The 21,698-nt window shown below is 42.7% G+C and overlaps 1 protein-coding gene across 12 annotated transcripts in view; it reads left to right on the forward strand.

Annotated features, from left to right (window-relative positions):
* Window positions 1-21,698, forward strand: part of THRB (thyroid hormone receptor beta) — a 391,122-nt gene that overhangs the window by 341,424 nt on the left and 28,000 nt on the right. For all 12 annotated transcript variants that reach the window (XM_082654094.1, XM_082654096.1, XM_082654093.1 and 9 more), the window contains one exon: window positions 17,942-18,042. In XM_082654094.1, coding sequence (XP_082510220.1) covers window positions 17,942-18,042 — 101 coding nt within the window. The remainder of the gene's footprint in view (window positions 1-17,941; window positions 18,043-21,698) is intronic.

The raw sequence follows: 21,698 nt of genomic DNA on the forward strand, positions 1-21,698 counted from the left end.
CTCTCCCTCCACTGCTGAAGTCCTACGTACTCTCCAAATGCCAGCTCACAGGTCACCCTTCTGCAAAGCCATCCCCAGCTCCCAAGGCAGAATCTTCCTGTGTTCCCATGTCATGGTCATCACAATTCCTTGGATTTAGTTCGTCCTGGTGGGTCTCCTTGACCCATTTCCTCTAATTGACCAGATGACTCAAGGGCAGTGAGGCCAGATTGATATATGGAAGGTAAACTTTGAGAAACAAAAGGAAATAGGCCGTGAAGCTGCAATGGAAGAAGAAGGAGTGTCTCCGGACGCCCTGGTATCTGGTGAGGGGCTGGGCTTGGACGCCCAGCAGAACAGTAGTTCTCCAAGTTCACTGCCTGTGAAATAACCTGGGGAACTTGAAAAAGTCCTCACACTCAGGCTCCACCCCCATATTGATTAAATCAGAATTTCTGAGGGCGACCCCTGGGCACTGGTGTTTTTAAAGTTTGCGGGTGATTCCAGTGTTCAGCCTTATTTGAGAATCAACACAGTTGAAAATAGAAGAAAAGAGAGAAACAATTCTCCTCCTTCAGAGACTTTGAGGGTTTGTTGTTTATCTACCAATTTCCCCAGCAAGATCGTTAGTCTTATCTTTTTAGGTTATTTCCTTCCCGCCAAGGACAAAGGTGTATTTAGATAATAAATTATTATTGATTGAAGCACTTCTTTCTTTTTTTTAATTTATTTTATTTTATTTATTTCTATTTTTGGCTGCATTGGGTCTTCGTTGCTGCACGCAGGCGAGCCGGGGGCTACTCTTCGTTATGGTGCGCAGGCTTCTTATTGCGGTGGCTTCTCTTGTTGCGGAGCACGGGCTCTAGGCACGTGGGCTTCAGTAGTTGTGGCACATGGGCTCAGTAGTTGTGGCTCATGGGCTCTAGAGCTCAGGCTCAGTAGTTGTGGCACACAGGCTTAGTTACTCTGTGCCACGTGGCATCTTCCGGGACCAGGACTCGAACCCGTGTCCCATGCATTGGCAGGCAGATTCTTCACCACTGCGCCGCCAGGGAAGTCCAACTGGAGCACTTCTAATGAGAATTGTGAAAGCCCTCCTGAGTTTATTTCCGTTAGTTTGATGCTCTGTGGGTCAAATAACTCGTTAGCTTCTCTCTCAGTAACTAAATTAGAGTCATCAGCCAGAGATATAAGAAAACAGTCTTACTGAAACTCACCTCGTTTGTGACATATGATGTGTTTAAATTGCTTTATTGGTTTCACAAAGAAGCAGGCCAGATCATTCGTGAGTGGCCGCACTGGGATTGCCTCCGTCAGGGTGTGAGGGGCCGTATTTCAACTTGAACTTCATTTCCAGCTAACAATCATCAGAGTCTCACACGTTTACTCTTAAGAGTAACCCCACTTGGTACAAGAAGAGTGCATTTCAGAAAGTTTGGTTCTGTTTTTTCCAAACGATAAAAGTGAGTGAGGAAGTGGGTTCTCTTAAACGTGTTTTGAAACTTTTTTCCTATTCAAAGATTTCTGGGAGAATTCAGGATTGTTTGAATTCAATCAAAATTCTCTTGACTCTCAGGGGTCTTCCAAATGTTTAGTGAAAACTGAGAGAGGAAAAAAGAGTTTTGCAGGAGTTGTTCTGTCTTTCTTCGCTGCAGTATGTAGATCCAGTTCTGGGACAGGAGAAAGCTCCGATTTTTCAAGCAATTTCGGAAAATTGTTTTGAAGTGTTCCTTTGTAATGAAATTTGAGATTCTGGCTTGAGTTGGTACTGTTACTGGTGGAAAGCAAAAAATGGCTTGGATTTGTGCCTGCAGTGAAACAGAAAGGGAGCCAGGAAATTCACTGGGCAAAACTGCAAAATTGGATGGAGGTGACACGCAGCATCTAACCAGAAAAAAGAGGCCTCGGAACATATGTGTTTGCCAGGAAAGAAAACTGCTTTATCGAAAGGTTAATTTTCAGATTAGTTTTGGGAAATTTGAGATAAATAAATGAGATCAGACAAAAAACATAAGGCCTGGATCCTTTTTCCTGGGGTTTTCAGAAAATAGTCATTGCTTCCAGTGAAATGTTTTGACATGTTCAGTAGGGAGAAAATGTTAATTGTAATGTTATGTGTATGTGTTCTTAAAAACACTTGCGAATAAATCTTTTATTTGTTTTAAGAGTAACCAGAGAGTAAAAACACTGTTAAAGTGTTAGCTGTGTTCTTCATTCCTTATGGTAAATTTTATGCCTTCTAGGATGTTGCAGTTCGTTCTCAGGGTTCAAATGTACCAATGTGGAGACCATTCCTTTCCTTGTTTTATAGTTCAGCTGCAGTTTTTCGAGGAGTCTTATGACTAAACACCCACCCTGGGGTCTGCCTGGGCTTAGTCCCTCATCTTGTCTCATCTGTTGCTTGTTCTCTAATTCTTAACCTTCTTCCCTTGAATCCATGGCTCCTTTATAAAATCATCAGCACTGACAGACTCACGACAATGGTCCACTTGACTCCGTGTGTTGAAAACACCTGCTATTAAGCTGCTTGGTGGCAGGGACCGCGACTGACCTTCTGAATCGCCACCTCTGCTCCCACCACCTCCCTGCTTTGCACTGAACAGATGCCCTATACATGTTTGTTGAATGGCTGTGATACCCTCCTTTCTCCGGTCCTATGTGCCTGCCCAGAATTGTATGTTGCAATTGACTGGAGCTTTGCGTCCAAAGCGGAGGTATCACTCTTGAATATTACAACATCACCTTGTCTGTGGTCCCTTAGGAAGGAAATACCAAGTGGTATTTCACAGGAACCCAAACATACATGTTACCTCCCTAGGCCAACCCTGCCAACTAAGTCTCCAGAAGAGAGAGAAAGAACCTCCAGCTTCAAAGAAAGCAGCTTCCGGGACTTCCCTGGTGGTCCAGCGGTTAAGACTCCATGCTTCCAATTCAGGGGGCCCAGGTTCGATCTGTGCACAGGGAGCTAGATCCCCCGTGCTACAACTAAGACCCGGCACAGTCAAATAAATAAATAAATAAATATATATATATATATTTTTTTTTTTAATTCCTTAATTAAAAAAAAAAGAAAGAAAGAAAAGAAAGCAGTGCCCACCCTTCCTGAATCATGATCTAGAACATACATGCTCACCATCATCTACATGGAGAAAACACCACTGGCCATCTTAGCAAGCTTTTAAGCTCTAACTTAGTATTTGTTCACGTCTTATATGGTGATTCTCCTAGAAAATGCTTTTCCCTTTTGGATCACTATCTTTAAATGTCAAGTGCGTAAATACCACTTAAATCACAATTAAGCTCGAAGATCATCTCAAAAGCAGAATTGAATGGGAATAAAATGATGGCTGTACGATCTGAAAAAGGATGGATATATGTATATGTACAACTGAATCACTGTGCTGTACGCCTGAAACTAACACAACATTGTAAATCAACTATACTCCAATATAAAATAAAAATTAAATTAAAAAAAGAGAGGTAGCATACTATAAACAAAAAAAAAAAAGATAGTTGCACACAGTTTCCACAGACGACTGTTAAGAATGCTGTTACATTCTTAACTAACACAACATTGTAAATCAACTATACTCCAATATAAAATAAAAATTAAATTTAAAAAAAGGGGAAAGAGGTAGCATACTATAAAAAAAAAGATAGTTGCACACAGTTTCCACAGACGACCGTTAAGAATAGTGTTACCCACAATCAGAACAGGAACACTGCTCTCACAGAGGGGTGCTCTGCATTTAGGGTGTCAGCACACACTCCCCCCTCGTGCACTTACAAACACAACCAAGACAGAATGAGCAAAGTGAAGTTGACTGGAGGTTTCATGTCGATTAGGCTAACGATGTAGAAAATCACCAGGAGCCAGGAGCAGAAGAGAACTTACAAGCACCAGCGATATTTTCAGACGTGGCCTCCGTGGCGTGTTTTCAAAACTCGTGGACCCTGTGTGTCATTAGGAAGATGGTTGGATCCTGCTTGAAAAGCCCGTCGGTAACATTCGACAACAGATGTAACCTCTGACGTTTGTGTGAACTAGATTAACGTTCTGGAGTCAGTCATCAGGCTCGTTACTACTGGATTTTCTCTGGTCCGTGCTAATAGACTAGATTATTGATTTTCGGATTTTCTGTGTATCCAAGGATAGTCTCTGAGATGTCTTTATAATGTTTCATGCTTCAGTTGTCAACCAAAATGACACAACAGTGAGCAGTCATTTTCTAATCACGTTGAAAGAGGTTCAAACACAGCATATAAAGTGGATCTTCCCAGCCTCGGAGCCACGGAAGCACCGTCGCTGTCACTCCTCGGGCTGGGTGGAGGTCATCCCTACCTGCCTGCCATCTTCCCCAGGAATTAGCTGAATTCACAGCTGAAGACCTCTGATAGTCAGAAATCTGCTTTCCACTATGTGTGAATGGCAGGACAGCTCCAAAGACACCTCCACCTAAGTAGGATTTTAGCACATCAGGTGCTATTGCAAAGTACAGCAGGCTGGGTTGCCGTGTGGTGGGTGGTGTTTATTCATCGTCTCTTCTCCTTTCATGTGTATGGATGGACGATGCTCGCCGTATATGCCCAGCTCTCGGGGGGTATGGGCTGGGGATCTCATGCATAGAGTGTGTGTGTATGTAAAGTAGAAACGGAACCCGGGCAACAAAATGAACTTCTGTGTGCAAGAACTCTATGAAGTACACCCAGCTGCCGGCAGCAACTGCTACATGCAGGCCACTGATTATTACGCGTATTTCAAAGACAGTCCAGGTTACAGTGGTTGCAACGCTCAGGCTGTGCCCAGTAACAACATATATATGGAACAGGCCTGGGCAGCGAATCAGCCTTATACCTGTAGTTACCCTGGAAACGTGCAGAAAAGCAAGGACTCTGACTTGGACATGGCCCTGAATCAATACAGCCAACCTGAATATTTCACCGAAGAAAAGCCTACTTTTTCTCAACTGCAGTCGCCATCGTACTCTCAGAAAAAAGGTAGGGACCATCTTACTTCCGTTTGATCCAAGTTGCCGTGTTTGTCTCCGGGGTGTTTGAAAGGGGCACTTTGCATCCGCTTCGTCAGATCTTCGACTTCGAACGCTGAATGTCTGAAATTAAAAATAGCAGGAAAGAGAGGTTGCTAAGTGATCGAAAGGGGTCCTTGAACACCAGAGATTTCCGAGCGCTTTTTTCTTCCTATATGAAAGCTGGATGGAGTTGGTTTTTGAGGCTGTGTGTATGTTACCTCTAAAGTGTGGGTGCGCACGCGCGTGTGGATATATACTGCCCCTAGGGAATACTGTCAGCTTCTTTGCTAAAGAAAATACGTAAAGGCTTCCCCTTGGTGGACAGGCACTGTGGCATTTGAAGTGGGATCATTCTCCTCAGCTGAGGTTCAGATTTTAAAACTCAGTTGACTTTTTCTTGGCACGTCATAGTAAAAGTTTATTTTGGGTAACTAGTAAAATAGTTCCGTGATTTTTTTTGACAGTACCCTAATGTTGATATGTTGGGATTTGTAGATGTTCTTTTTAATATATTTACTTACCCATGTAAACTGTAAGGAATCTACTTGTAATCATAACAAGCTGTAAGAATATAAAACTCATAAAGAAACTGATACACTTTATCTTGCCATGGTGTCCCTAAAGTTGGACATGTCTGCAATCATGTCAAATGAACTCTGTACGAAACAAAGTGATATCGCCTTCAAAATATCCAATATTCAAACAAGTGCAAGGTCCACTTCTTTTAATAGACACTGTGGCTTTCCAATGCTGTTTAATTTTCTATCGGTAGAATCTGTCTCGTATTAGCAAAAACTAAAATAAAAGAGGCAAACTGGCAGTACTCAAGCAGCTGCCAGATAGAAATGCTTTTGAAAATAGCTTAAATTCTAGTGCAAATATCCCAGAAACTCCTTTTTTCTGTGAACAATCCACTGGATATTGCAGAGGAAACCACATGTACAGGTTTCCATAATTTGCAAGAATATAATGCCCTCTGATCTTCAAAGATGAATTTCTCTATGAAATTATCTTAAAACCTAATGTTGTTTATTTGATTGTGACTCCTATAAAAATTATCATTTGCTTTTCTTAATGCGACTCCACAATTAAAAGTAGCCTGTTCGGAAAACTATTAAACAAAATTTTCAAGAACAAACTAAAACTAAAACCCCTCTTAGTTTCTACCATATGCTGTATTTGCATTTTCTGTGCTATTCTGTAACTTCCAGATATGAAATATGAAGGGAATTACAGCATAAAACATATTCAGAGTCGTTCATCTGATTTTCATTTAGCTTCACCTCCTCTTGAAAGGCATCAGAAGTTCTCGTTTATTATAAGGGACACCCTACTGCGAATGTTTGAGGTAGACTGTGTGCTTTCTGTTGCATTTAATACTGTACTTAAAAGTAATTTGTCTTTGGAAAGCAGTTAACACTGCCTCATTAGACATGCCTGAATATGCCTTTCCTAATGTTGTAGGATCTCAAGAAAATATTGATGTGTCTCTGTATTGGGGCATTCCACTATTCTTAAAAGTTCTTGCAAAACTTTACAGGCTTTTACTCTTTCTCCTTTTGTCTTTTCACCGTATTTTCTTCCACCTGTGCTGGAGAATATTTGCTTATAAAACGCTAAACCAGCGAGTCTTTACTAATCAACTTGACTCATGAGCCAGAGGCTAAGACACATCGTATGCATATATTGATGTAATTTCTCAAAGCCATATGCCATTGAAAGGCCACTGCCACCTGCCAAACTCACTCAATCAGAGCAGGCAAATATTCTTAAATGCGCCATTATTTACTGTTACAAGTCTTTAAGTAAATCCCAGTAAAACTAAACCCAGCTGTCAACTGTCTCTTAGGACAAAAGGTCGGACCCAATGCGTTTATCCATATTGATCCATTATTGATTTTTGCTGTTGTTGGAGAACATCAGTAGTATCTCCTTAAGGCGAAATTAAGACAATAAACAGGTGGTCAGTGCTGCAGGCCTCATTATTCCAATTGGATTTTTATCTATTTTCATGAAATTCATAATTGCTTCGTCTGCGCTTGTCACTGTCACAACTCTAGACACTCTTCAATAATGCAGCTGTCTTAACTTTTTCATTATTTTTTTAAGGATGGCTTATTCTCTAGCCTTAAGTTGGAGTTTTCTAGTATGTAGAGAATGATCATCACCTTGTTAAAAAAGAAGTGTGTATTAAGTACACATAGATAAAGTAAAGGAAGGCTACAGAACCCAGTGACAAGACTGGTTATCTCGATAACAGTCTTCAGAATGATTTAGTTCTCTTTGTGTTGTTTTTCTATGTTTTTACATTTAGAGCCAAGAGGAGAAAAAGTTCTCAGGCTCCTGAAGCTCTGAGAACCTGAATTAAGGAAGAGTCAGAATGCAGTTCATTGAATCAAACTTAGAATAAAACTTTAAGAAGTGGGGGCAGTATAATTTTCACATTGAGAGGGGCTGAAATGCAGACTTGTGATGTCTGTCAAATTTTCCTAGAGTATACGAGAAAAGACATTTTTAGTTTTTAAAAGTTAGGGACAAATAAAAAGAACTGGACCAATCACTAAGAAGATACGAGCTCCTTATTGTTTAATCTTCCAAGTAACCTAGCCATGGTTTGTTATGTTCAAATCAGCCAACACAGCCAGTTCCGCTCCACACTTTCTTCCTGGCCCCAGCTAGGGAGGAAGGGGAGAGTAGGTTAGGAAATCAGACAGAGGGATAGAGAATTGGCAGCCAGGGTGTCGCGACTTCTCCTTCGTGGCAGAGGTTTCAGCAGAGCTATAAGTCGATATTTTTTTTTTTTTTTTTTTTGGCGGGGCTGCTGGCTGTTTCCACCAGAAATTCCAGTTACATTCCAAAGTCCCCAAAGAGCTTGAGTCTGGCCGCTCTGCGGGCAGCTTGGCCAATTCGCCTCTGGGTCTGTTTCAACAGAATCCTTCCTTGGAGTGTCTGTCCTGTGCAACCCTCCTCCACAGGATTCTCTGCTCAACATTCTCCGTACCATCTTTACAGGAATGGCTTGTCCAAAAATGTAGCTAGTGTGTTTGTATCCAAGTTGGTTATCATGTCCAAGAGGGTAAGGATTTCCTGGGTTTGAGCCAGGATCAAAGAGATGGCGCGTGTTTGTCCTGTTCCGTTTGGGGTTTTGACTGCACGTGTCCTTGTTTTACAGCTGCATTCTTACTAGTGCAGAAAGAAATATTCATACCTGAAGCAGAAACTCCACATAGAGCTGTCCTTTCTGTATCTGTTTTCATTGCCCCTCTGCCTCCGGTCAGGAATCGAAGTCTTTTTTCACGTTCTGCAGCTCTGTTGACTGTATGTGAATAATTGTGTAGACATGAGACATGGATTAGAAACAAGAGTTAAGCCCCAAAGAAATACGGTCTCTAATTAGAATTTCCTTAGCCTCTTTTAAAGTTAAAGAAGGATTGCTATACAGTACATTTGGGGATAGGGCGGTTCCACGGGCTGCCCTGAAAAAAAAATGTTACAGGAGAAACAAGTACCCTTAAACCCTAGAATCAACGCTCAGTCCGGTGAGAGACAGGCAGAAAAGGAGAGCAAAAAAGGGAAGATTCATGAGTCCCATTGCCATGAACTTGAATATGAAATGATGACACACTATCTCAACTTCTCTTTCTCAACCCTTCCTTCTCGCCTTCTCCCTCCCTTTGTCTCTTTCCCCTACTATTTCCCCTCTACCTCTCTCTCTCTCTCTCTCAGTCTTCCTCTTTCTTCCCCAGTCTCTCCCACCCCTACTCTTCCTCCCTAGCTGAATTTGTTTAATTTAAACACATATATGATCCGTCTGCCCAATGAACCAAGTGTTGTAGGCATCATGTCTTTACAATGTAATACTTAAGAGGTTAACGCAACTGCAGACCTTTCTGCAATGCTTGTGTAATTGTAAGGATGCTGATGTAAATGCAGGATTTCACATTGGGCATTGCCACCCATAGACTGTGAAGAGTCAACACCGCCCCAGAAAATAATAGAACCATTTTTTAAAAATACAAAACCCATTTGTGGCATGAAAGTGCCTCTCAGCACCCAGAAGTGCACAACAGTCGTTTGCAAACCAAGTCCAAGTGCAGACAAAGCATGAGCTGACTCTTCTTTCTTCTCCTTCCTGAGAATCAGGTACCTGTCTTGTCAAGGCATGTCCTTCAGAGATTGCATTGTATGCCCATCCTCGGGCACCCACTGCCACTCCTCGAGATGAAAGCTAACAGCAAGAATCCAAGGTCTTATGAGAAACTGAGGTCAGGTGCCGGCAGGCTTGGGAAGGAATGTTGGAGCTGTTTATTTCCTGCATATGGGGTTCACGTCCACCACCTCACATCCCTCCACAAAATCGTTTCCACAAACTCAAAGCTTTTCTCTCAGCTCCCAGCATTCAGGTGCATTCAGCCTGAGGTCCAGTTGCTTCCCGCTCTACCATCTGCTCTGGGCCAGCTTTTAGGACCCCCTTCCTTGTCCTGATACCACCCAGTGCTCACTTAGGCTCTGCATTCTCCCTTTTCCACACCCTCATGACCAGGGCGCTTCCGTGCGCTGTCCTTGGTACCAGGCTCATCTCAGCGCCCTCTCTACCAGCTGCTTTAGAGAATTTCCTCCGTTCTCCAGGAGACTCCCAGACTGGTCGGTCACTCCACCCACCCCCGTTCCTTGTCTGCAGAAACTGCCCGCCACGCCGTCCTGTCCTCTTCTCTGCCTGTCCCCCCTCTTCTCCCCCAGAGCCTCTGCTTCCGGTCACTCGGTGGCAGTTCCTCCCTGCCCTCTCCACCCACCCTCAAACGTTCAGACCCTTTCCATGACCTGTTGGATCAAACACGAACTCCACCACCTCTTCCCTGCCCCAGAGTTCCGTCTGGATTCTGGTTTCGTGCTTCCTCCCATACGCTCTGTTCCAGAAATCTCAGCCAGTCTCCTCTCTCAGCCATACTGCCCCCCATCCCTGAACCAATGATACTTTTTCCCAGCCACACCCCAGTGTGCGCCCTGCCCTTCTCAGCCTGCATCACTTCAGGTCACTGATTCAGCTCACAGCTCATCAGCCTTTTCTATTTAACCGGCACCCTATTCTCTCCAAAAGCCCTGCTCCTGACCAGCCCTGACTTCAAAGACAAGTATCCCTTGCGTAATATAACAGTGCTGAATCATTTGTGTAAATCACCGCTTTTTTTTTTTTTTTTTTTTTTTTGTGGTACGCGGGCTTCTCACTGTTGTGGCCTCTCCCGTTGCGGAGCACTGGCTCCGGACGCGCAGGCTCAGCGGCCACGGCTCACGGGCCCAGCCGCTCCGCGGCATGTGGGATCTTCCCGGACCGGGGCATGAACCCGTGTCCCCTGCATCGGCAGGCGGACACTCAACCACTGCGCCACCAGGGAAGCCCCTTGATTAAATTTTTGACTGGCTAGTTATACCAATCTTTTCCCCATCTTAGTGATTTGCATCTTCAAGTGGTTTTAGCTCTAATTGTGGATTGAAAGGTTTTGTCAGGTCCTGAGGGTTGGAGTCCATGCGGACAGGGAGAAGGAAGGTTAGTTAGGGATTTCTTGTGTGTGAAACTGTATTATACCCAAGGTTAGCCCTAAAAATGAAATCTTTTAGTTTCAGGAATTCTTGAGTCAGAAGAAATAAGGTAACACTTGCTTTGCCCCCCTTTTCTGCCCTAAGACTTCCAAGATGAAGGAAATCCAGAGTCCTTTGTCATCATGTCCTCTTCCCTTTTCTGGATTAACAACTCTGACCTGGTCCTCCTTCTGCTTCCCTTTCCCTCCTCTGTCCACACCCCGCAGAGCTCTAGAGTTTGAAGACTTGGAACTCGGGTATCTTCACCCCTCAGCCAGCCATAGGGCAAGGCATAGAGCAAAGCTGCTCAGTGATGCCATGCGGGGAAAGCGGAGAGAAGGTGCTGTTCTGAAGAAAGATTTCATGAATGGGAGCCTCTGGGTAGCTCTGCTAGGAATTTGCAGACAGCAGTGGAAGAACACCTTTAAATTTATCACTGCTTCAAGTTTGAACCCCATTTCTTACACACTGGGCCATACATGGTTGTTAAGTAAATGGATGGATAGATGGATGGGTGGGTGGGTGGATGGATGGACAGATGGACACATCTATGGACAGACAAATGGATGGATGGAGATGGATGGATGGATATAGTGTTTATCAGAGGGTTAACTATTAATGTGATGCAAAACATTATCTAGTACCAAGAATTAAATGTAAAAAGAGTCAGGATTAGTATCTTAGGAAAAAGCTAAGCAATGAACTGTTCAAGATTTTTTAACTATATAAAGAAATGACATCAGGAAGAAGGTGCCAGTGGGAAAAAAAGCTTAAATCAGAAGGGCCTGAGCTGTGGGATGATTTGAAGAAGTTCCGTTAAAATTAGAAAAAAGGGGAGACGCAAGAGGGAAGAGATATGGGAACATATGTATATGTATAACTGATTCACTCTGTTATAAAGCAGAAACTAACACACCATTGTAAAGCAGTTATACTCCAATAAAGATGTTAAAAAAAATTGGAAAAAAAACTAAACTTGCTAATGGTTTAGCTTCTTCCGGGTGTGAAAATATATTCTCATCCGATAGCCTGACCCAAACCACTCAGGGTCCTTAGCACTAACTTCACCATGAATCAGTACCTTTCTGAACTGCCCAAACGATTTCCCACCACCAGTAACAACCACAGCTCCTTTTAGATGCCAGGACTGGTTGTGCTAGGCAAGTGGTCTGACACAGAAGGAAAGATTAGCCAGGTTGGAAATGGTCTCTGAGCCCAGCTCCTCTCCACTTCTGCTGGACTGACCTGCCTAGGCAGTTCCGTCTCCTTTACACCTGCCACCAAGATCTGCCTTATGTTCTATTCCTAAGGCCTGTGTGTCTGCCAGCGGGACAAAGGAGGGCCCAGTGTTTCTTCTTCTAGGACCTGAGATGCTGTTATAATTCACTCAAAAGAGTTAAACTAGCCAGCCTTCTGATTTTACCCATTCATGGGAAACCAAGTGAATTGCACTCAGTGCCAACCAAGAAGCCAAGCTTGCTCCCTGTTGCATGATTTCTAGCGCAAATGCACACAACTTTCCTTCCACATACCAAGTCCCTCTGAGGATCAAATTTTTAAAAATTACTGTTACCGATGACGCGGATAAACCTTGAAAACATTCTGCTAAGTGAAAAGCCAGTCACAAAAGAATACATATTGTACCATTCCATTTGTATGAAATGTCGAGAATAGGCAAATCTGTAGAAACAGAAAATAGATTAGTGGTTGCTTCGGGCAGAGCAGCTGGAGGAGGTGGGAGGGCTAGGGAGTGACTTCTAAAGGTACAAGGTTTCTTAGGGGGATGATGAAAATGTTCTAAAATTGATTGTGGTGATGATTTCACAACTCTGTGAATATATTAAAAACCATTGAATTGTATGGTATGTGAATTCTTGATAAAGCTCCTAGCAAAAAAGGTAAAAAAATAATGGTAGTAATTTTTTATCATGTCAACTTATTTTACGTGCAAGGTAATACTTAGCAATTAATCAGACATTTCCAAGTGTCCACTAAAAACATCTCCAAGTCCTTTGTTGAACAAACAGATGGAGTTTGCTTTCATAATAATAGGCTGGATAAAGTGACAGCATGGTTTATTAGTCTAAGAAATAATGCATCTGAGAATATAAAAGCTGGGCAAAATACATCATCCTTGCACTATCCCATATAGTCATGGGCCTTACCTGTTTTCGGGCGTGGATTAACCACGCTTCTTTAACAGTCACCTGGGACAGCTCGCAGATGCAATTCTCAGGTGAGCAGCCAGGCCTCCAGGATGTGCTTCTCATATTTGTTTCCAGGCAGAACACAATACTGACATTCGATGAGCGTGCACTCCAGGCAGCATGCATTTTCCGTGGCTGGGCGTATTGGCCGGCATGTGACTCATTTGGGGAGCATGAAAAAGCAAAAGGGTGGAGACCCTGAGACAGGAGAGCAAGCAGTGGTTAAGTTCTCTAGGAGAACTGGTTACCGTGTGATGTTGTCATGTACGTTCTGTAACCTTAAGAGAATCCCCACCTACCTATTCACTATGTGTGGGATTTCACTCGCTGGTGACAGTTATTTAATGATGGATAATGGACTTAGGTATAATGATTGATGTATCATTGCTTGTGGTGACTGTTCTGGGTAAATAAGATGCTTCTGAGTTAATACTTTAGAGAAAAGAAAGAGATGGGTGGGGTGCACTAGTGAGATCATGTAAGCAACTGCTACCAACTTAAGTAGATGTTTCTGTAGACGTTTTGATGATTTAACTAAAGACATAGTTAATCACCTATTCATCCACCCACCAAGAAAATAATGTAGGAGAAATAAGAGAACAAAGCAAACCACCCTTCAGACTAGCAGTCAGAAAACAGAAGGAGGGACTTCCCTGGTGGCTCAGTGGTTAAGAATCCGCCTGCCAACGCAGGGGACACGGGTTCGAGCCCTGGTCTGGGAAGATCCCACATGCTGCGGAGCAACTAAGCCCGTGTGCCACAACTACTGAGCCTGAGCTCTAGAGCCCACGAGCCACAGCTACTGAGCCCACGTGCCACAGCTACTGAGCCCCTGTGTCACAACTACTGAAGCCTGTGCACCTAGAGCCTGTGCTCCACAACAAGAGAAGCCACTGCAATGAGAAGCCCACGCACCGCAACAGAGTAGCCCTGCCTGCTGCAACTGGAGAAAGCCCACGTGCAGCAATGAAGACCCAACGCAGACAAAAACAAATAATAAATAAATAAATTTGTATTAAAAAAAAAGAAAGCAGGAGCCCATTCCACTCGTACATTGAATTATCACTGGATTCCAGGGTTCACAGGAACTTTAAAGGCCAAACAGTTCAACCATCTACATAAACTGTTGAGCTACAGAGAAGAGAAAACTTCAGTGTCCTACTGCCAACACCAAAGAGTAAAGCAGGCTGGTAGTGGTGAGGTAGGGGGAGAGATGGCAAGGGTCCTGCTTCTTCCTAACTCTAGTGGATATTCTCCGGCCCTCCCAAGGCATGTCCCTCAAGCAACACAGTGTCCAACTGCAGTACAGTTTGTTCCCAAACATGAGATTAGAAGGAAAAGACCTGCAGTTCTCTCTCCCTTCTCTCTGCCATCTGCACCTGATACCAAGAACTCAAAAGTCTTTACTCTGCTCAACTGTACATAACCTCTAGGTGTAAGAGATCAAGATATAGCTTTCCCATGCAGATGGTGAACAGGCACGTGAAAAGATGCTCAACATCACTAATCATCGGGGAAATGCAAATCAAAACCACAAGGAGATATCACCTCACACCTGTCAGAATGTCCATCATGAAAAAGAACACAAGTAACCAATGTTGGTGAGGATGTAGAGAAAAGGGAACATTTCTACACTGCTGGTGAGAATGTAAATTGGCACAACCATTATGGAGAACAGTATGGAGATCCCTTTAAAAAACTAAAAATAGAGCTACCATATGACCCAGCAGTTCCACTCCTGGGTATATACCAGAATAAAACAAAAACACTAATTCAAAAAGATACATGCACCACAATGTTCATAGCAGCATTATTTGCAATAGCCAAGGCATGGAAGCAACCCAAGTGTCCATCACCAGATGAATGGGTGAAGAAGATGTGGTACATATGTGCAATGGAATACTACTCAGCTGTAAAAAAGGATGAAAATTTGCCATTTGTAACAACATGGATGGACTTGGACGGCATTATGCTAAGTGAAATAAGTCAGGCAGAGAAAGACAAAAATTGTATGAGATCACTTACATGTGGAATCTAAAAAATACAACAAAGTAGTGAATATAACAAAAAAGAAGCAGACTCAGATACAGAGAACAAACTAGTGGTTATCAGTGGGGAGAGGGAAGGGGGAGGGACACGATGGAGGTCGGGGAGTAAGAGGAACAAACTGTTAGGTATAAAATAAGTTACAGGGATATACTGTACAGCATGGGGAATATAGCCAATATTTTATAACTATAAATGGAGTATAACCTTTAAAAATTGTGAATCACTATATTGTACACCTGTAATTTATATAATATTGTACAGCAACTATACTTCAATAAGAAAATTTAATTTAAAAAACTGTAGTTTCCTGACAACATGGATATGTATATTCCATCTGCCTTTAACAGGAGGTGCATACTTGAATCATTGGATTACTTTGTTATTTAAGTTACTCTGTGGAACTTCCCTGGTGGTCCAGTGGTTAAGACTCTGTACTTCCAAATCAGGAGGCACGGGTTCGATCCCTGGTGGGGGAACTAAGATACCACAGGGCACATGGCGCAGCCAAAAAATAAAAAAAGTTTTTAATTAAAAATAAAAGTTACTTTGTGTTTTATGAGTATGTGTTTCAACGCACACACGAGCATATGTGCACACACAGTCAAACATACTAATCTACGATGTAGAAACTAAAATGCTACAGTGGTTATCTCTGTGGTAGAAAGTTGATAGGTTAGTCTGTTTTTTGCTAATTTATGTCTTTCAGTTCTTCGACAATGAATTGTATTACTCGTGTAATTTTTTATGTAAAAACTCTGGACTTGGGCTTCCCTGGTGGCGCAGTGGTTGAGAGTCTGCCTGCCGATGCAGGGGACGCGGGTTCGTGCCCCGGTCCGGGAAGATCCCGCATGCCGCGGAGCGGCTGGGCCCGTGAGCCATGGCCGCTGAGCCTGCGCGTCCGGAGCCTGTGCTCTGCAACGCGAGAGGCCACAACAGTCAGAGGCCCGTGTACCACGAAAAAAAAAAAAGAAAAGGGCTGCCACTGGGGCAGCACAAGGAGAAATGGAAGCACCCAACCTGGACTCGGGCTGGGGGTGGGCGGGAAGGCATCTCAGAGACTTTCCCCCTTGTGATTTGGACACTGCCCTGTCCCAGTACTGACCTCATTATATGCAGAGGATCTGTTATTGTCTGTTTCCCCCAAAACACTGAGAGCTGCCCCAAGAATTAAGACTTAGTCATCTTTAGATCCTTGGCATGTTGTTGCCTGGCACATAGCACCCCCATATATATGTTTATCGAACGGAACCGTCCTCTTTTATCTCCTCGTTTCTTTGTTTTTTTAATCAGAGCTTTATGGGGACATATTTCACATACTATAAAATTCACACATTTAAAGTGTACAAAATAGGTTCATTCGAAGCAATGGTTTTTCACTCAGTGGTTTTCAATATATTCACAGAGTTGTACAACCTTCAGCACTATGAAATTCCAGAACATTTTCATTGCCTTGAAAAGAAACTTTGTACCCTTTAGTGGTCATCCCCCATTCTCCCCTCCCTCCAGGCCTTGGCAACCACTAATCTAATTTCTGTCTCTAGGAATATGCCTATTCTAGATAGTTCACACAAATGGAAGTATCTAGCTTCTTTCACTGCATGTTTTCAAGGTTCCTCCTTGTTGTACCATGTAACAGTACTTCTTTCCTTTTCCTGGCTGAATAATACTCCATTGTACAGATATACCACATTTTGTTTATCCATTCATGACTTGATGGACATTTCAGTTGTTTCTACATTTTGAATTTTATGAGTAATGCTGTGTTGAACCTTCATGTATGAGTTTTTGTACGGATACATGTTTTCACTTCTCTTGGGCATAGACCTCAGAGTGGCATTGCTGGGTTGTATGTCACTTTGTGTTTAACCTTTTGAGGAACTGCCAGTGTTGTCTGGTTGTGCTATCATAATATCACAAGTTTGCAGAATCCTTTTTTTTAGATGGCCTTATTCATTCTACCTGAAGTTAACTGTCTATTTTTAGAAAAAGACCAACATAACTTATACTGGAGGGCTGGAAGTCAGGAGATCTGGATTTTAGTCTCTGCTGTTGATTTCTAGTGTGAGCCTGAGGACGGCCAAACCTCTGAAGGCCTGTTCACCTCAACACTACCTGCTCTCCCAGGACCTTTCCAGCTATAAAGTTTTCTGAATTTATTGCGTGCTGCCTTGGTTCCAAAGTAGATCAAGTCCCCTAAGAACAAGTTCAGAAATAAGCCTTTTGAAAGAGGCTGTGTTATCCAGAGCACCCCAGGTGTCTCAAATCCCAGCCTCTCTGGATCTCTCCATATAAGCCCAGGTCCAGGGATTCTCAATTCTAGATGTACATTAGAATCACCCAGAGAGCTTTTAGGAAATTCAATACCTATGTTTCCACACCCTAAAGCCACTGAAATAAGATTCTCTGAGGGGATTGGTCTCTCAGATTCAGTATTTTTAAACAGTTGATTCTAAGATTCAATAATTTTAAACAGGGTGATTCTCAGGTCTAATCAGGAATCTATTGTATTACAGTGTTAGGAAGAAGAAAAGAAACTGTTTCCCCAGTTCAGTAATCTAAGTTAGTGATTGGGGTGTGAAAACGGGTACAAATCCTTTCAGGAGCAAAGAACAGGTTGCTCTTGAAAGATCTTATATTTTCTTTTTAATAATTACCCATAATGTTATATATAACAAAAATGATAAATCCACTTATAAATAAATTTTTTAAAAAATCCAGGCCTCTCTGCCACATCCATTGGCTGCAGGAGCCTCCGGGCCTGTTCCCACCTGCACAGCAAGAGTGAGCACACCTGTTTCTAAGGCATTCCGAAATCCCGGGCCTGTTAACTCTGTAAATGTGAACTGAGGTCCTGGGGAAGTATAAGATACTGAGAAAGTGTATTAGGTCACTTTTTTAAATGTTTTCTTGTTCAATGTTTTCCTTACCTTGTATATTTAAAACTAAATGATCACAAGATGTAAACTGTAAAGCAAAAATTGTATTAAAATGTACAGAACAAGTCAGCCATGCTTCCTCATCCACCTTCCTCCTTCGGGCTATGGTGTGTCTTTAACATGATATTGTTTTCTCACACGCTTCTTCTTTCCTTCTTCACAGGCTACATCCCCAGTTACTTAGACAAGGACGAGCTATGTGTCGTGTGTGGTGACAAAGCCACCGGCTACCACTACCGCTGCATCACGTGTGAAGGCTGCAAGGTAACCCCTGGGGCCAGTGAGCCCCGATCCAGCCCCTTCCAGGAGTCCTCCAGCATGCAACCTGAAGTTTAGGTTCCTATTAGAGCCAAATCCCGACATTCACGGCCTGTGTTCATCCTCTTCATTTTGGGGGGCGTATTCAAGAACTGAATTTTTTTTTCCCCAAATCAAAAATAACTAGATGAAGTTTTGTGACAGTGTGAGGTCTGCTGTTTTAGACAGGGAGAAAATTGATAAAATGTAAAGAAATTAATAAAAGCCTCCCTTTGAGTTTAAAAATGCATAGATATTTTATAACATGCTATCATCCCATGAAATAACCATTTCTCCTCCTGTTTTATCTCCACTGTTTAAGGAGGCAGAGTTCACTCCAACCACAAGCTAGTTGCCAGTGTCAATCTGAGAGAATTTGCTCACTTTTAAGGGTTCCATTAGGGAATATCTTTGAGGCTACTTAGGTTCAGTTATATTCTGAAATGATCCAAACTGGCTCGTGGCACAGCCTGCAGTAAGTAAATTCTGGTCGTCCATCAGCTAATTACACGCTCTCCAGACCCATCTTCAGGAGACACTTGCCAAGAAGACACCAGTGATCAACAGTCAGTTTACCTCCCGAAAGTGAACCTGAATTTGCCTACTTACATTTTCATTATCACAGTGAAGATGAGTTTCTGGCAAACACGTTTTGGTCCGACAGCCTAGCCTAGAAAATAAAGTCCACTGTAAAGGTAAACAGAGCTGAACCCAGTGCGTTCAGCTGATGTTTTATAAGGAGGTCGTAGGTCAGAGAAAGGCTTTAATTTTTTGTTGAATGTTTTATTTACCTTCTGTATTTTAAACTAAATTATCAGAAGATATGAACCCTAGAGCAAAAATCGTATTGTTTATAAAACAAGTCCGTCTTTCCCCCTCCGTCACCCACCTCACTCCCTCCTCTCCTTTCCTCCCTCCTACTACCCTCTTTTCTCCTAACCTTTGACCCTAAATCACCAAAATCAACACGTTAGGTCGGTTTCATACTAACCTGTCTCATTTCCCTGGTGGAAGATTTTCCATGCAAACTCCCTACTTTTTGTGCACGAAATGAGGAAACTTGTAGCCTACTGATGTGTTGAGATGATCTATCCATTGAAAAGAGGTCATTTTTAAGACCTCAAGGCAAGACTTATTTTGGAATGTGATGTAATATGTTCTCATTCATCCAGGCCCCTTTGATATAGAACTTGTCACCTTTTAACAAAGACTGAGCTAAAGGTTGCTATTACATCTGTGGAAATAATGTCTTAAGGAGTTTAATGGCATTAATTACAAATAAGTTGCAGCTGTTTATTAACTGGGACACTTGCAGACTGTCTCTTGAAAGCCCAATTCTATCGGCTTGCTTTGAAAGTAATAAAACTGCATGAGTTTAGATACTTTCTCTCATTCCAAAAGCTCCCTAATTCAAATGGGTCTTTCTTCTAATTCATAAGGCTTTTACCTACCTGATCATGCAGCGTTGAGATTCTCTCAAATTTTGAATTCTGGGGGAGACTCTAATGACAATTCCATTTATTACTCAACTCCCAAAGTGACTCTAGAGACCAAACGTGCCTTACAGAGGACTTAATGATCATTAGTGATTGACTTAAACAAAGGAGAACCAAGCCTATTAACCTATTAATACGTGTCTCTGACTCACGTATGTCTTCATGATGATCAAGAAATCCACTACCCTCTTCTCCCAAGATCACAGGATGTTTGGGGCCTGATTCAACTGAGGTTTACTTAAAAGAATCAATCATGTAGCAGAAAGCTAGATTTCTCAGCCCTGGTGCCTTTGTCTCGGATCAGAATCCTGTTTCCAGCATAGCCCCAATCATAAAATCAGAAAGTCTTCCTAGGGCGGTTACACAGATCATTTAATGCAAGGACAGAGTGTCTTGGAAAAAGACAAAAGAGGTGGTCACATGAAACACAGTTTTGAAAAATGGCCAAAGATGAAAAACGTCGTGCTTCACATCTTGTTTACTCAAGCCTGTAATTTGCAAGTGTTTCTACCCCATACCCGTAGTGTGTAGGGGGAGAATCTTTTTTGCCTGTTTCTGCCCTGAAGACAGTGGAAATCTTTTGGAGATGTTTCATCTGTTGTGATGGGCCAGTTTTCATGCATCTTTTGTAGAAAGAATGTTGATACTGCCCCGAGTAAATCACTTTTTAAAGAGAGACTCTAAGCTTTTTTTTTAACAGTTGCCCGAATATTGAACTAGGAGGGTGACAGTTCCTTGAAGCACTGATTAGTGCATCATTTTGGACCACTAAGGAACGGATCCAGTTCTTCTCAAAGTGCAGAGAAACGAGTCTGATGTCGATTTATAAAGCAAAGCCTCCGCTTACCCACAAATCATCGATGAAAGATATGTTCTTATTCAGTCCCTGGGACATCTCTTTCGTCAGCTCACAGCTAAAAAGAGCTTTTTATAAGTGGATTCTGTTAAGTATTTTCTATCCAAGTTCACATCCCAAAATTAATTTTTGTCCCTTTTTAAAATTAAGGGACCTACCATCTTTAACATTTACTCACATAAAGTGGTCCCTTCATGTGGGAAAATACGCTTTTAGCATAGCTTAGGGAAGGCCAACATCTTAAAAGGGATTTGGTCCATGAAGTGTCCGAGAAGAGTCAGCAAGGTAAGCCACAGAAAAGATGGCACTATGAATAGCAAAGCCTGCTACCTCAACATTTTTTCCAAATAAGCTAAGTATAAGTTATTTCATTCATTCCTTGTAAAAGCTGAGAGTAGCCTTTTTGGATAAATGAACGTTACCTCTGCATCTGGTATATCACCTGTTCCCACCTTCCTGTTGTCTTACTCCCCAGTAGGCTCCCGCCACCCAGAACACAAGCCAGCGTGAGCAGATGGGGGAGAAAAGGTCTCCCAACTCCACAGTAATGATTTCCCATCTTCAGAGCAGCAGTCAGCCTGCTCGCTGGAGGCCCCGGACTTAGGTCGCTTTGCATCCTCCAGAAAGAGGGTGCTAGACAGTCCCCCCTCCTCCCTGTCTGTGACATATGTCTCCTTGCTAGAATCTCTGAGTTTTTTCTGTCTTTCAAGCAAGTGTAACCCTTGAAGGGTGGATTGGAGGGAGGGGGAGGGGGTAGAGGAGCGGGGACAGCTTGTTTTTCGTTCTGTGCAGGCCCTGACATCCAAGCTTTGGCAGGACCGCCCACCTTGAACACCCGGGAAACACATGTCAGCAGCTGCCCCGTGTGTGCTTTAGGGAATCTTAGGACAGTTCATCGATGTCATTCAAACCAATGGGCTCAGTGTTTAAGGATGCAAAGGCAAATACAATATGACAGTTCTTCTGTTAGGAACTGAGCAACAGTGATATCAGGGGTTGGCAAACGTGCCCCGAAACCAAGTCCGTGAGTTTCAGTTACTGCTGTCAGTTTTCCATTTTATTCTGCTATGCCCAGTAGAAAATCCTACCTTGGACCTTTTCATTACAAGGAAGAGCTCCTGTGTCTGAGTGAGGAATATGCAAGTGGTATAAGTACATAAAGCCAGGGCAAGTTAAATGGGATAATTACAACTTGGGTTAGCCTGGATGAACTGGCATTTCCGTCCAATTTATGCAACAAAGTTGGAGGTCCCTTTAAGGTTTAGTGGACA

The sequence above is a fragment of the Grampus griseus genome (genome assembly GCF_964374135.1).
Source record: "Grampus griseus genome assembly, chromosome: 5".
NCBI lineage: Eukaryota > Metazoa > Chordata > Mammalia > Artiodactyla > Delphinidae > Grampus > Grampus griseus.